Here is a 16,088-nt window from a genome sequence, read left to right as displayed (position 1 = left end):
TTATCATGTACTCACCATTGTTATACAATGACCGTTTGTAGTCACTACGTACGTGGTTTTTAATCCGAGAAATCTGTGACGAAAAATTCAATGAAAAACTGTTTCGTCCCCAACTCTAGAATGTCCAAGTAAGTCATCAATTCCCCAAAAATCGCTTTTTCCCAGATTTTATTCAATCCGGACCACTTCGTGGTAATAAGCACGTTTTCGCAATTATTTACTTTGCCAGATGGAAGAATACTTAAGTCATACTGTCTCCGTGATTTATGTAAACGCTTTTTGACAAGTAAATTTTTAATCAAATAAACCAACAGAAAAACACTTTCATTATTGAGACAGAACTGTTGCAATCTACCTCAATACAAGCAAATTAAATAAATTAAGCTTGAAGCGTACAAGTAGATAATTTGTTTAAACATTTCATTTGGCTCCGGACCAAAACTGGCAAAATCCCACCGAAATCACCCAAAGCACCCCGGGATTACATTTGTTTGAACGAACCTGTTTATGCATAAATTAAGCCGCGTTATAAAACCTCTGTGACGTCACCAATTGCAAAATTTCGGAAAAACGGTTTGTGCGGAAAACCGATCGATCGGGGCATGGCGTTGTGTCAAACGGGTGGAAGACGTATGGTTTTATATGTAAAAGATTACATCACATGTTTACTTGTTTACTTTTTGATCAACTTAGTTAACAATGAGATGGTCTGGACTAATATATATAGTTGCCGCTGTTTTTACCAACTTAGTTTAACTGCGGAGGTTGCTAGCAGCCCTGCAGGAGTGCCAAACCCATCTCTGAGGACTTCAGGTATTTTTCCTTTTTTCTCGTTTTATCTAACACTGTTTGCCCGAAAAATTAGCACCGGCTTGCCAATCAATTTTTCAATTAGAGTTCCAGAAAGCGAAATTACGTGCGAATTGTTCCCTAATTGCAGCGTTTTACGTAAATTTTTCGGTTTGAAACGTGATCGCAGTTATTGCGATAACGGCTTCGGAGGATGGTTAATGGTATTGGCTGGAATTTCAAGTTTAATCCAGATATAATAAGCCAAATGACATCACTGATTGTTTTAAATAAACGAACCCTTGAATTGGCGTCGTTTTTTCAATTCGGAATTCGGAGAAGAATAAATTAACTAATTACGAGCAGTTGTTCTTTAATGAAAAGTTGACTGACACTGATAACAATTGGGTCCGATTTTGTGGAATTTTACTAAACCCATTGCAAGAGCGAGTCACTAATTGGGTGAGAAACGTTTTGCGGGATAGATTTGGCGGAATTTACGCGGATCTGGAACCGAATTGGTTCACAATGTAAGAATGTGTTTATTGTGAGTGGTTAATTAGAATTATCAAGTTTTGTGTCAACAGAGGCTAATGCTGTTTATTTTCCCATATCAGTCCTCCGGTCGAAAACTTATTGATGGAAAAATGAATCAGTAGAGAAAGAACTTTTGAAATTATCACAATTTACCGATGATTATGATTGTGTTCGGCAAACACCGTCACTTTGAAATATTTATATAAACACAGTATAGTCTAACTGAATGACTTCCACATTCCCACACCAGTTTTAAATCGAAACGAAAGAGCAAACCACCTGCAATCGGTGCTTCATTAACACGCGCGAAATTTGAGCAAATTGACCGGTTCTGGAAATGTGTGTGAAGTGTTTGGCCACAAAGTGAAACTGCAACTTTTGACTGACCGAATCCAATCCTGTAAGTTTTACTCGGATTTTTCGAAAAAAAAAACAAAACAAAACACGTCAGAAAGGCATAAGGAATTGTTTCCAGGTCGTTCAATTATCACTTTCATTACTACTGGATAACAAGCAGAGTCAATATGACGTCTCTTGAAGGCTTTCTCTTGTTATCATCTTTAACCCTTCAAGAATTTTTTCGCGTTCTGCGAAACTATGGGTGAATACTGCGTAGTTAATCCGATTGATAAAGCGAACAATAGTTAAGTGTAAACACAAGTCGTGAATAAGAATTTTATTATTAAATAGATATAATATTTATTATCATACTCGATGACCTACCCGTCACTAGGAGAACAAACTACTTTTTTCGTGACGTCACGTTGTTTGGACGGTTCAATAGAACTTGTTTATAGTAAAAGAGATTTTGTTGTTTTGTGTAAACAACAGGGTGGTGGCTTGAGCGTTGTTGTAAACCAAAAATTGATTACATCAATTAATCTTTATTATTCTGTTTATCAATTCATTAAAACAATTAGACAACGTCTTAATAAATACCAACATTAATTCGAGAAAGGTTGTAAATTTCAATTAATCGATTTTCCAGTTGATTGTTCAATTTAAAATATGGGTCAACTGGGATTAGCGTTGCTCCATGGTCACGAGATGGCACTTTCGCGCTAATTCAATAAAACCCAAGGGGAAATCCGCTCGAAAATTTTGAAAAAGTGCCGAGGTCTAGACAAAGGCCACATCCATATAAGTAAAATGACCACAATTCGAAACTGTTTTTCTCTAGATCACCTCCAATTTAAACCCATATAGGTTTTATTATGATTTCAAGATCGTTGCATTGACCGCGAAATCTTTCAATCATTACATAAATCATTAAAGTGACACCTACCACCGACTAAACTCCTCAAACATGAACATTGTTTAGTGTCGCTGCGGCATCACACTCGCAATAATCCCAAATTGCTCTCTTAATTGGAACAAATTATTCTGATGACACTTGCACGACACAAACAACTTGAGAGGATTCCACACAAAAGGCTGGGCTGATTTGGGCCAAAGATTCGCACAAAATTGCTTTTTTGGAGGCGGGAAAACTGCCTAATTCCTCAAATAAGTCAGAAATTACGTAATAACGAAACAATAAAAGCAAGAAAGCTGGGAAAACAAACCCAGTCCGAGACCTATCATATTTCCGCAACAATTTTTAAAGTATCAATTTCCTAAAAGGGACGAGACTGGAAATTATTCATTATTTAAAAAAACAAAAAAATATCAGTCTTAGAAAATTGTGTAAATATCATTCTGTCTTTGTATTTTTTCTTTCGAAAACATCAATTCAAGTTCAAAATTATTAATACCTATTTAAGACAAAAAGCTGAATTTTTTATGTGAAGGAAAGTTTTTTCGACGATAAACGAGTTTCCCAACTTGCAGAGAAAGTAAGTAAATTTTCTCGAATTAAAAATAATGTTCACAAAGCTTGAAGAGGTAAAAGTTGGCATTTGTTGATAGATGATCGGATGGCTGTTTGTTTATTAATTATTAATTAATTTTAGCATTTGACTTATTTTAAAATCGTTAAAATCAATTAATTTACACAAAAACTGATTGTTTATTTAAGCGAAACATGTGCCAAATTCACGTGATTGGAGAAATTTCCAGACGGTTTGACACTTTTTTTAGATAAGAAATCGCTAAAAGGCACGCCAGTATAAGATTTAAGGTGTTGTTAGGCCCAAAAAAAATTCATAAAAATTTGGTTATTTCCACGAAACAAATGCCAAAATTGTTGTAAGCAAAGAGTCGAAGAAATAAAAACGAATTTCAATTAAACTACATTATCAAGTCCGTTAAAAATGTGATCTTTTTTTAAGAATATCATTTTAATTCATTTTACAGTTAAGCAGTTAAATGGCACCGCGACATTTTTTTGGTTGACGATTCTAAGATGTTGTATAAATGATTTGTAATTTATTATTAAAACATTAATTTAAGTTACTTAAAGAGGGCAAAAGACGTTCATTTCGCTCTAATTTGGTAATTTTTTGACAAAATGTTCTAAAATGAGTATTTCGTTTGAAAGTAGAATAAATCCATGAAAAAATATTGTTAAAATAATTGTGTCGACAAATTTTTGGTTAAAAACATGCTAAACCATGTGAAAGGGCATATAAATTCTGAAAAAAATAGTTTTTCACTTATAAAACGAGAGAAATCTACAGCGAAAGTTCAAAATATCAAGAGACCGCCAGTTTTTTTTCTTATTATTCTTATTACAGAAAAATTTCGCACCACATAACTACGTTTCGAGAAAAAAGTTAATCTCGGGCTTATAAAGTGAACTACAACAGCACTCTAAAAATGCCAATTTCGATGTAATTAAGTGTTTTTTGACGAAATTTTCAAAAATAAGTGAATTTCTCACTTACGTGATTTTTAATTTTTTCTTTTTTTTTTGACAAAATATTCTAAAATAAGTGAGTATTTCGTTTAAAAACAGGAACAATCTATGACAAAAGGTTAAAATAATATCATGTCGACATTCATTTGTGATTGTTTAGCCTGTTATAGCAGAATTTTGAAGTTAAGAGATTGTAATTTGCAAAAAAATTGTTAAAGCGCCAAAATAAAGCATTTTTAAAGCGATTTGGCTCGTTTTATTTGAAGAACAAAATGAATTTGGCTTGTTTTTATGCAGAATCGTTAAAAATCATCGCTCGAACACCTCACTAAATTGTTATTGAACAATGTCTATATCTGACTTCATTCATAAATAACCCGAAAATTTGTAGCTTGTTTCTAAAGATGCCGAATATTTTTTCGAAAGTTAATCATTAACGACATTTGAACTGTGTCATATAAAATAAAATATAATAATATTTAATTTAAAAGTGTGGTTTTTGATTTTCCTTTCCAAAATAAGTGATTGTTTCGTTTGAAAACAGAATAAAATCTGTAAAAAAGAGTCAAATAATATCTTGTCGTCATTCACATTTATGATTGTTCAGCCTCTTATAGCGGAACTTTGAAGTAATTGAGTGATTCAACAATTTCACAAAAAAATTTATTTCACTTATGAATCGAGCTAAAATAGAGGAAAACTTTATTTTTGATGTAATTAAGTGATTTTCGACATGACAATTAACGCACTTGATGTACTAATAATGTTTCGTAAAGTAAACAATTTAAGCAAAAACGTTGATTCCGCACTGAGTTTAAAATCAACTTATTTAATAAAAACAAGTACCAAAAAAATAAGACAAACTATTATCAGGCAACTTGGTTTTTGTGATTTTTGTGCCCTAGTACAATTACCATCAAAAAGAGTGACACTCCTACAACCGCATTCACAAATATTTTCGATGTGATACAGTGAATATGTACGTTTGGCTAGTTTATAAACTAGATGGATATTGCTTGTAAACTAGCTGAACAGTTTAAACTAACCTAATTGTTGAAATTTATGACCTAAAATATTTTAGTTTGATAGAGGTGTCATTCTTTTTGATTGTGACTATATATGTAACTGTGAGATTTTTGACATCATTTTCAAAAAATAAGTTAGTTTCTCATTCAAAATAATGTGCTTTTTCATCTTTCTTTCTCTTATTGAAAAAATATTCCAAAATGAGTGTTTCTTTTAAGAACAGGATACAATCTATGAAAAAAGGTTAAAATAAAATGATGTCGATATTCATTTGTCATTGTTTGGCCTGTTATGGACGAATTTTGAAGTAATTAAGTAATTGTACAGTTTCGCAAAAAGTTGTTTTTTACTTATGAATCGAGGTAAATTAAAAAACATCGCTAAGTAAACTTAGCGCACATAATAATATACTAATAATTTTTTAGTTTAGTAAATAGTTTAAGCAAAAACACTTGGTTTCACACTTTGTTTTTAAATGCGGAATTGTTAAAAATCAACTTATTTAATACAACAAATGTCAAATTAACAAGACTATTTTCAGGCGATTGGCTCGTTTTAAAGCGCGAAGTATCGAAAAAAATAAACATATTTTAATTAGACTACTGCCAAAATAAGTGGGTTTCTCTCTCAAAATAGTGTGATTTTTGATCTTTCTGTTTTTTGACAAAATATTCCAAAATAAATTTCGATAAACCTGGGTGATTTTTGATGAAATTTCGAATAATAATTAAGTCTTTCACTCATTCGTTAGGTGATTCTTTAGAGCGTTTGACAAAATGACTTTAAAAACAGGCCAGAAGAACGTCAATTTCAATCTAATTTCGTCATTTTTTACGAAATATTTCAGTTTTGTTTAAATCAATCGGAAAATGCTAAAATAAAACTGTGTCCTCGTTCATTTGTGATTGTTTCTAGATAAAAAAACATTTTAAAATAGCGTTATTTTTTTCAGCCTTCGAACTATTTCACCTTATTAGAGAAACATTTCGCAAAATAAGTGCATTTTTCACTGAAAATAAATTAATTTTCGATGTATTTAAGTGATTTTTCGGCAAACATTTTGAGAAAAATTGCCTACAACTACATCAGTCTAAAAAAGCTCAAAAGAACGTCAATGTCGATAAACCTGGATAATTTTTGACGAGATTTCGCAAAATAAAAGTTTGTCACTCATTCGTGTTTCTATGGAGCGTTTGACAAAATCACTTTAAACATGCCAAAGAACGACAGTTTTTATCTAATTCGGTAAGTGGGTGATTTTTGACGAAATTTTAAAAAATAAGTGAGTTTCTGTCTCAAAATAGTGTGATTTTTTATCTTCCTTTTTTTGACAAAATATTCCAGAGTCAGTGTCTCGCCTAAAAGCAGGATAAAATCTGTTGAGAAAATGTATGTCGACATTTATTTGTGATTGTTCGGTCTATTTTATAACGGAATTTTAAAGTAATTAAATGATTGTACAATTTCGCAAAAAAAAAATTTTCACTTATAAATTGACGTAAGTCTATCTTATTAAAGGAAAATTTTACAAAATAAGTGAACTTTTAGTTCAAAATAACTTAATTTTTGATGTAATTATATGAGTAATATTTTTTTCGAAAAGTAAATAATTTATGCAAACACCCTTGGTTCCATACTTTTTAAGTGAGGAATCGTGAAAAACAAAACAAAACTGAAATCAAAGCATCGTTGAAAATCAACGTATTCAACGAAGGAAGCGCCAAAATAAAGCGTTTTAAAAACGATTTTTTAAATTATTAGTTATTTAATAATTCAGTAATGTAAATATTTAAATTTAATAAATAATTTAATATTAAATTTTTTTTTAATTGAACAATGTCTAGATCCGACTTCTTCATTCATAAAATCATAAGGAACCCGAAATTTTGTAAACATGCCGAATATTTTTTCGAAACTGAGTTTTATAGAATTGTTCGAAACCGTTCGGTTGTGTGTAAAACAAATTTTTGGATTTGTTGCAGAGCTTTCGTTCGGTTTTCCGTCCGCTGCCCCCAGTAGAAGCCGCCCCCGGCCGTGTCCGCCTTCGTTCGCCCGCCGCAGAAACCTTCTAACTCCCCCGACAGCATAGAATGGTAGAAAGTGAACCTCCTTCAAAAAACAAGCAAGATTGTGATGTAAAGGACGAGCGCGTTGTAAACGGCTGCGGATCCAAAGATCTTGAGCTTGCAAACCTCGCGACACTCAAAGACCTCAACAAACTCCCAGTGGATGTCGAGAAGGGATCATCCGACAAAGCTGACTTCGAGCGCGCCATCGAGCTAACCGGATATGGAAAATTTCACTACATTCTATTAGCAGTATGCGGCTTCGTGAGCACCTCGGAGGAGATGGACGTCATCTCGATGTCGTTCATTCTCCCCTCAGCGCAATGCGACTTAAACCTCAGCACCCAGAGCAAGGGCTGGCTCAACTCCATCATCTTCATCGGGATGATGGCAGGGGCCTACGCCTGGGGCTCGGTGGCCGACGCGCTGGGCCGTAAGAAGGTGCTCATCGCGATCTCTTTCATGAACGCTCTGTGCATCGTGGCTTCGAGCTTCAGCCAGAACTATGAGCTGTTCATGCTTTTCCGATTTCTAAATGGGGCGGCGTAAGTATCCCTCAGAGCACAAGATACAAATCACGATAGAAAAGTGCAAACGAACAACAGAAAAGAACAACCTTCTACAAGATAAATTTTTTCGATCGCATGACACATTTTTTGACAAGAAAGCCGATTCACCCCTATGTCGCGTATCAACGGAAAATTTCGCCAGATAAGGAAGTTTTCAGCTCGTAATTTTCGACTTAATTAGATGTTTTTTCAAAATTTAGGTCAGAAGGCAAGAAATTAATTTAAACGGGCCAACAGGCGATAATTTCGATGAAATTTAGTATTGTTTGACACAATATGCGTATTTCGCATTTCGCTTAAAAACAGGATAAATCTATAAATACAGGGTGACCCAGGGATGCGTAATCGGTCTATAACTTTTTTATTGTGCGAAATATTGCCATGCCGTTTTCACGTGGATTTAAAGTCCACGAAAAATGTTTTTATTGTACACAAGGTGTTGTATACAGGGTGGTGAACCAAAGTTATATTTTTTTAAATGGAACACCCTATATATTTTTGCATAATTAGATTCTACGCAAAAAAAATGTAACTTCATATAAACTATTATGTGTCTATCTCTTTTCGTTTCGGAATTATTCAATTTTTCCTTATAGAAAAGACCAATTTTTGAAAAATCGCTGCAAAAGTCGCCTACGATTATTTTTGGGCAAATTTGCAACATTAAAACTCAGAATATCCTGTAGTTTTAGTAAATAGACGATTTTTACTTGAAACACGGAAATAATGTCAGGGGGTGCCAAAACGCAAAAAGTTGAATAACTCATTTTTTTAATGGAACACCATGTATTTCTTTACACGTATCCATAGCATTTTTCAAAAGCTTTCTATTGATATACGGTTTTTATAGCAAAAAAATCTCAAAAAACATTTTAAATTTGCTGTGGAAACTCCATACCGTTAGAAAGCTTATCAAAAATACTTTCGATACATTTAATAAAATACATGGTCCTCCATTTGAAAAAAATTAGTTATTCAACTTTTTGCGTTTTGGCACACCCTGTATATTATCTGCGTGTTTTAACTAAAAGTCGACTATTAGCTAAAACTACAAGGTATTTTAAGTTTTTCTGTTGCAAATTTTTCGGAAAATATTCATAGGCGACTTATCTGAGTTTTTGGTTGAAAACGTTTTAAAACGCTCAAAAATGTCAAAAGTAGCTTAATTTTAGAGCCAAATCTAACCTTATTAAAGGAAAATTTTGTAAAATTGAGTTAAAAAAACGTCAATTTTGATAAACCTGTGTAATTTTTGATATTTCGCAAAATAAATGAGTCTGGCTCATGCCCTATGTGATCCTTTGGAATGTTTGACGACATCTCTTTAAGTTTAAACAAGCCAAAGAACCTCATTTTGGAACTAATTTGTTATTTTTTTTTTAATTTTACGAACTAAGCAAGTCTAAAATAATGTCCTTGTCCTTGTTCATTTGGCTTAATTTTGCAAATGAGTCGGAAGAAGCAGTTCAAAATAACATTACTTTTGGCAGCCATTGGAAATATTTCACGTAATTAGAGAAAAATTTCGTAACATAATGAAATTTGTAGCTTGTAATTTTAGACTTAATAAGATTTTGTATCAAAATTTAGGTCGTAGGGCGAGAAAACTACTTGAATTACTCTAAACAAGTCAAAAAACAATAATAAATAATAAAATACGCATATTTCACATTTCACTTAAGAACAGCATAAATAAATAAAGAGAAAATGTTAAAATAATACCTTCTCATTCATTTTTGTGATTGTTCCGCCAGTCCTAGCGAAATTATCCAAGTATTTGCTTGAAAAACGTTTTAAAATGTTTCAAAAAAGATAAAAGTAGTTTACATTTGAAGCCAAATATAACCTTATTAAAGGAAAATTTTGCAAAATAGGTGAGTTTTACTCAAAATATCTTAATTTTCGATGTAATTAAGTAATTTTTCGGTAGAAATATCAAGAAAAAAGTGAGTCTCTCCAAAAATGAGCCAAAAAAAAACGTCAATTACGATCTAATTTGTTCAATTTTTAACAAAATATTCCAAACTAAGTGAGTCTTTCGCTAATTAACACAGAATAAACAAATGGGAAAAGGTTCAAATAATACTATGTCTTCGTTTATTTGTGATTGTTTGGCCTGTCCGAGCGAAATTACCAGAATTTTTGGTTAAAAAACGTTTTCAAAAGCTCAAAAAAGAAAAAAGTAGGTTAATTTCGGAGCTAAACTTAGAGAATACACTGTTTAAAATAGCATAACTTTTGGCATCCTCGGAAATATTTCACCTTATCAATTTTGATAAACCTGTGTAATTTTTTACGAAATTTTGCAAAATAAATGAGTCTCTCATCCGTTGAGTGATTTTTTGAAGCCTTTGACGAAATCACCTTAAGCAACATAAAAGAACGTCAATTTTGATTTACTTTGGTCATTTTTTACAAAATATTTAAAAACAAATAACTCTCACGTAAATCAGGATGAAAATCAGGAAAAGGGTTAAAATACTACCTGTCCTTATTCATTTGTGAATGTTATTTGGTCTGTCCTAGCGAAATTATCCGAGCTTTTGGTTAAAAATGTTTTGAAACGTTCGAAAAAGACAAAAGTAAAAGTGTTTAAAATAAAGTCATTTTTTTGGCAGCTATTGGAAATATGTCACCATATTAGCGGCAAATTTTCCAAAATAAGTGAGTTTTTCTCTGAAAATAACTTAATTGTCGATGTAATTACGTGGTTTTTCGGAGGTTTAGAGAAAAAGGAAAAGATTCGCTAGTAAAGCGAACAGTCTAAAAAGGTCGATTTTGATAAACCTGAATGATTTTTGACGAAATTTTGCAAAATAAATGAGTCTCTTACTCATTCGTTACGTGATTCTTTGGAGCATTTAACGAAATCACTTTAAACAGGCCAAAAGAACGTCCATTCCGATCTAATTTGGTCATTTTTTGTCAAAATGTTTTTCTCTTAAAACAGGATAGATATATAAAATATTACCCTATCTTTGTTCATTTGCGAATCTTTGGCTTGTCCTAGCGAATTTATCAAAATTTTTGGTTGAAAAATGTTTTACAGCGCTCTAAAGGACAAAAGTAGCTTAATTTTGAAACTAAATCAAGAGAACCGGTTCAAAATAACGTCAGTTTTTGGAAAAATGTCACCTTATTAGGGGCGAATTTCGCAAATTAAGTAAATTCTCTCAAAATAACTTAATTTTCCATGTAATGAAGTGGTTTTTGGGCCAAGTTTAAAGAGAAAAAATACAGTTAAAACTGAAAAAGGATAAAAGAACGTGAATTTCAATAAACCTGGGTGATTTTTGACGAAATTTGGCAAAATAAGTGAAATACTATAAATCTAAGGCATTTTCAAACTGCCTTTTCTTAGAATTCCTAATTTTTTTGAACACCTTGGTGAGTTTGTAAGAAATATTAATAAGTTTCTGGCTGAAATCCGTTGTAAACGTGAAGAAATTTTTGAAGTGAGTTTGAGATAAACAAATGTGCTCAAAAGAATTCAAACAGAGCAAAAACAATATTTTTTCGTATTTTTCTAAACAGTCTAAAACTACAGACTGATCCAGAAATAGTGAGTCTGTTGGCAACAGACTCAGTTTTTCAGTCTGTATTAGTTTCTCGCTCATAAAACAAGTCAAATCTAACGAGTAGATCATTAAATGAGAATTTTGGGCTTCTAATAATAAGACTTTAGCTCAAAATACAATATTATATTAACGGAAGATTGCGCATATTTAATAGAATATAATCAGTTAGTTTGATAACTTAGTTATTTGGAGTCCCAGAGACATAGATATATTTTTTTAATTTTCCAAATTTTAAAACTGGTCCACCTGACATTTTTGCACTTTCTTATCGATCGATTGTTTTGAGTTAAAGTAATCGACCAAAATATTTTTTTGGCTCGCTTCACCCTTCAATTTTGATTGCAGACTAGGGGGCAGCGGACCAGTCATCTGGTCGTACTTTGCAGAATTCCAGCCTAAGTCCAAAAGGGGCTCCATGTTGTCCTTCATGGCGGCATTCTGGACTTTGGGCAACTTATTCGTGGCAGGCCTGGCCTGGCTCGTTATACCAACAGGTATTGGCTTCTATTACGAAAGCTTTACCTACAACTCCTGGCGGATATTTCTCCTGATTTGTGCAATACCATCACTAATTGTCGCAATCTTACTCTTCTTCTTGCCCGAAAGTCCGAAATTTCTGCTCTCACGGGGGCGAAGCGAGGAAGCAATCGAAATTTTCAAAATCATCTATTCGACCAACACAGGACGGGACAAGGAGGAATATCCAGTCAAGCAACTTATACTTGATGAACTATTAGAACAACAACTCATCGATACCAAAACGCCCCTCAAGGGGAAATACAAAAACATGATAAGTGATATTATAGAAAATAGCAAGCTACTTTTCGTCACACCTATACTCAAGTTCACCGTCATTTCGATCACAATCAACTTCACTTTCCACATTGGGTGAGTCAATTTTTTGGCTTGAAACAAAAAATCTGATTTTATTCATAGTTATTACGGTTTGATGATGTGGTTCCCCGAACTGTTCAACCGTTTTGACGAATACGCCGTGAAACACCCGAACCAGAGCGCCTCCGTCTGCGAAGTCACCTCTTTCGTCACCGAGCACGGGAGCCAACAAGACGGAAGCATCTGTTCGGACGAAATTGGAAGTTCGGTCTTTTTGGAGTCTCTGATCACAGTTGCGTCCGCAATCCCAAGCAATATAATAGCAGTGCTGTTTATGGATCTTCTCGGCCGTAAATTTTTCTTAGGTGACCTGACCTGACCTGACCTAGGCCGTGACTAACCCCCTTTTGCAGTATTCAGCACAGTGACCTCCGGGCTTTGTGCAGCTTCGATGTATTTCGTTTACAACAAACTCCACAATTTGGTCGTCTCAGCGGTGTTCAGCAGCGTGATATCCTGCGGTAACGCAGCTCTGGATTGCCTTATCACTGAAATATTCCCGACGAATCTCAGGGCTACCGGTGTGGCTGTTTCAATGGTGGCAGCTCGACTTGGTGGTATAATTGGTAATTTAGTTATTGCTAACTTACTAGATAAGTATTGTCCCGCACCAACATTTATCGTAGCAGCATTATTGATAGGGGGAGGCCTTCTCTGCCTCTTTTTGCCAAACACAACACGTGAACCTTTATCTTAACACACAATATCCCAACTTAGTTCAATCGCAGACTAGTTTGTTCGTATGTTAATTATTGCCATTGTAGGTTCAGAGTAGGTATTGTCTGTCATATTATGTTAGTATTATAGATTCTTAGATTGTTAGATTCATGTCTTACTCATATTTGCAATGTAAGTAAAAGAAATAAAAAACAGCAAAACAACCGGTTTTTAATTACGTATGTGTGCAAAATTTCAGCTAGTCTGGATACAGGACTCGAAGCTTTCAAACGGTAATACCTTCGTTCTTGTGGAATTTTCTATTATACTCTATCTTCGTATTTCAATGAGGAGCCCAGATATTTAATTTAAAATACATTTTTTATTAATTTCTAGAGATGGAAAAATAAAAAAACATGGTTTTGTAAAATTAGTTTGTTGTTCTATAAGTATTCACCTCAACTTAGAAAATGAACTCACTGTATGAAAATACATATAATACATAGTACTAAAAACAGGCATCTCTGTATTACCAATATTTTTTTGTTCACTTAACATTTCTATTTCCAGAAAAAAAAACTTAAAAAAAAAGATATTTTTTGTGTGGTTTGTCACTAACTAATTTTTGTACAACTCCTGAAGTACTTTCTACCAAAAAAATATTCACGAATTCAACGGCTTTAACAAGAGACAAAGCTAATGCTTCTAATTGTGTTATGCTATTTATTAAAACTTCACTGTGAGAAAGTAAGTCATTTTTCAAAGTGACTTAACTGAAATAATGCTGAGCTTTTACAAAGGTTCGTGAATCTTCAGAATTAAAAGACTTTATCTTAAAAAATAGAACTAGGGTATTTCCAGTTGAAAACTAGATAAATTAAAGTAAAAAGCTGAAACAAAAAGCTAAAGAATAGTGAGACTAAAATTCTGAAGAACTAAGCGACTGAAGAAGTGACTGAAATGATGATCATTTAAGAAACTATAGGACTCCGAACATTAAGAAATTGGAAAACTGAAATTATAAGATAATGAAACCACTAAAATGATTATGAAATATGGGGAAATTAAGAAACTAAAATAACCCTGAAAAAAGTTAGTAAGCCGTTTTAAGATTTTAAAATGTAAATTTTAAAGTACAGATTTTAACCTTTGTTAACTTTGTCATAACCAAGCACTAAAATAAGCCAAACCAGAAAATAAATTGGTAACCAAAATATTTTTGGTTAAACAGTCAACTGAAATACTGGACGTAACCCTGAAAAAAGTTGGTAACCCTACACATTTCCGTCGGAAAAATTTTTAACCTTCGTTAAATCATAACCAAGCACTAAAATAGCTAAACCAGAAAATAAATTAGTAACCAAAATATTTTTGGTTCAACCATCAACTGAAACACCGGGCCTAACACTGAAAAAAAGTTGGTAACCCGCCACCTTTAACCTCGATTAAATCATAACCAAGCACTAAAATAAGTCAAACCAGGGAATAAATTAGGAACCAGAATACTTTTGGTTAAATCATGAACTAAAATACCGGACGTAATCCTAAAAAAAATTGCTAACCTGATACATTTCCTTCAGCAAAAATTTAAACGTCCGGTTAAATCATAACCAAGCTATAAAATACGCCAAACCAGAAAATAAATCAGTAACCAGAATATTTTTGGTTAAACAGTCAACTGAAATACTGTATGTAACCTTGAAAAAAGTTAGTAACCCTACACATTTCCATCGGAAAAAAAATTTTACCTTCGTTAAATCATAACCAAGCACTAAAATAAGCCATACCAGAAAATAAATTAGTAAGCAGAATAATTTTGGTTCAACCATCAACTGAAATACCGGGCCTAACCCTGAAAAAACTTGGTAACCCGACACATTTTCTTTGGTAAAACCTCGATTAAATCATAACCAAGCACTAAAATACGCCAAACTAAAGAATAAATCGGTAACCAAAATATTTTTGGTTAAGAAGTCATCTGAAATACTGGACGTAACCCGGAAAAAGGTTAGTAACCCTACACATTTCCATCGGAGAAAAAAATTAATTTTTGTTAAATCATAACCAAGCACTAAAATAAACCAAACCAGGACATAAATTGGTAACCAGAATATCTTTGGTTAAACAGTCAACTGATATACTGGATGTACCCTGAAAAAAAGTTGGTAACTTTACACATTTCCATCGGTAAAAGTTTTAACCTCGGTTAAATCATAACCAAGCAATGAAATACGCCAAACCAGGAAATAAATTGGTAACCAGAATATTTTTGGTTTCACCATCAACTGAAATACCGGGCCTAACCCTGAAAAAAAGTTGGTGACCCAACACATTTCCTTCGGTAAAGACTTTACCCTCAGTTTAATCGTAAGCAAGCGCTAAAATAAGCCAAACCAGGAAATAAATTAGTAACCAGAATATTTTTGGTTAAATTATAAACAAAAATATCGGACGTAATTATAAAAAAATTGGTAACCTGACAGAGTTCCTTCAGGAAAAATTTAAACGTTGGTTAAATCATAACCAAGCAATGAAATACGCCAAACCAGGAAATAAATTGGTAACCAGAATATATTTGGTTAAGCCGTCGGCTGAGATACTGGATGTAACCTTGAAAAAAGTTAGTAACCCTACACATTTCCATCGGAAAAAAATTTAACCTTCGTTAAATCATAACCAAGCACTAAAATAAACCAAACAAGGACATAAATCGGTAACCAAAATATATTTGGTTAAGCAGTCAACTCAAATTCTGGAAGTAACCCGAAAAAAAGTTAGTAACCCTACACATTTCCATCGGTAAAAGTTTTAACCTTGGTTAAATCATAACCAAGCAATGAAATACGCCAAACCATGAAATAAATTGGTAACCAGAATATTTTTGGTTTGACCATCAACTGAAATACCGGGCTTAACCCTGAAAAAAAGTTGGTGACCCGACACATTTCCTTCGGTAAAGACTTTACCCTCGGTTAAATCGTAAGCAAGCGCTAAAATAAGCCAAACCAGGAAATAAATTAGTAACCAGAATATTTTTGGTTAAATTATCAACTAAAATACCGGACGTAATCTTAAAAAAATTGGTAACCTGACAGAGTTCCTTCAGGAAAAATTTAAACGTCGGTTAAATCAAATACGCCAAACCAGAAAATAAATTGGTAACCAGAATATATTT

General features: G+C 33.1%; 1 protein-coding gene across 3 annotated transcripts; it reads left to right on the top strand.

Annotated features, from left to right (window-relative positions):
- Position 1: 1 nt before the first annotated feature.
- On the top strand, positions 2-13,137 carry LOC660155 (synaptic vesicle glycoprotein 2B). Of its 3 annotated transcripts, none has more exons than XM_015980822.2 (5): positions 2-128; positions 7,132-7,760; positions 11,708-12,250; positions 12,299-12,561; positions 12,610-13,137. In XM_015980822.2, exons 2-5 carry the CDS (start codon positions 7,240-7,242, stop codon positions 12,951-12,953), a joined length of 1,671 nt encoding a protein of 556 aa, XP_015836308.1. In that variant the 5' UTR covers positions 2-128; positions 7,132-7,239; the 3' UTR covers positions 12,954-13,137. The 3 variants fall into 3 exon arrangements, with proteins under 3 accessions (XP_015836308.1, XP_971503.1, XP_015836306.1); XM_966410.3 differs by lacking the exon at positions 2-128 and adding an exon at positions 655-813; XM_015980820.2 differs by lacking the exon at positions 2-128 and adding an exon at positions 1,585-1,726.
- The last annotated feature ends 2,951 nt before the right edge of the window (positions 13,138-16,088 follow it).

This window comes from Tribolium castaneum, chromosome 10 (genome assembly GCF_031307605.1).
Source record: "Tribolium castaneum strain GA2 chromosome 10, icTriCast1.1, whole genome shotgun sequence".
Taxonomy (NCBI): Eukaryota; Metazoa; Arthropoda; class Insecta; order Coleoptera; family Tenebrionidae; genus Tribolium; species Tribolium castaneum.
Note: the sequence above shows the minus strand (reverse complement) of the source record. Positions and strands in the feature narration are given on the sequence as shown.

Excerpts from the sequence above, each read along its gene's own strand:
- LOC660155 (XM_015980822.2), top strand. The coding sequence starts at position 7,240 with ATGGTAGAAAGTGAACCTCCTTCAAAAAACAAGCAAGATTGTGATGTA. Across the intron at positions 7,761-11,707 it reads CGATTTCTAAATGGGGCGGC|ACTAGGGGGCAGCGGACCAG; the intron begins GTAAGTATCCCT and ends TTTTGATTGCAG. Across the intron at positions 12,562-12,609 it reads CGGCCGTAAATTTTTCTTAG|TATTCAGCACAGTGACCTCC; the intron begins GTGACCTGACCT and ends CCCCTTTTGCAG.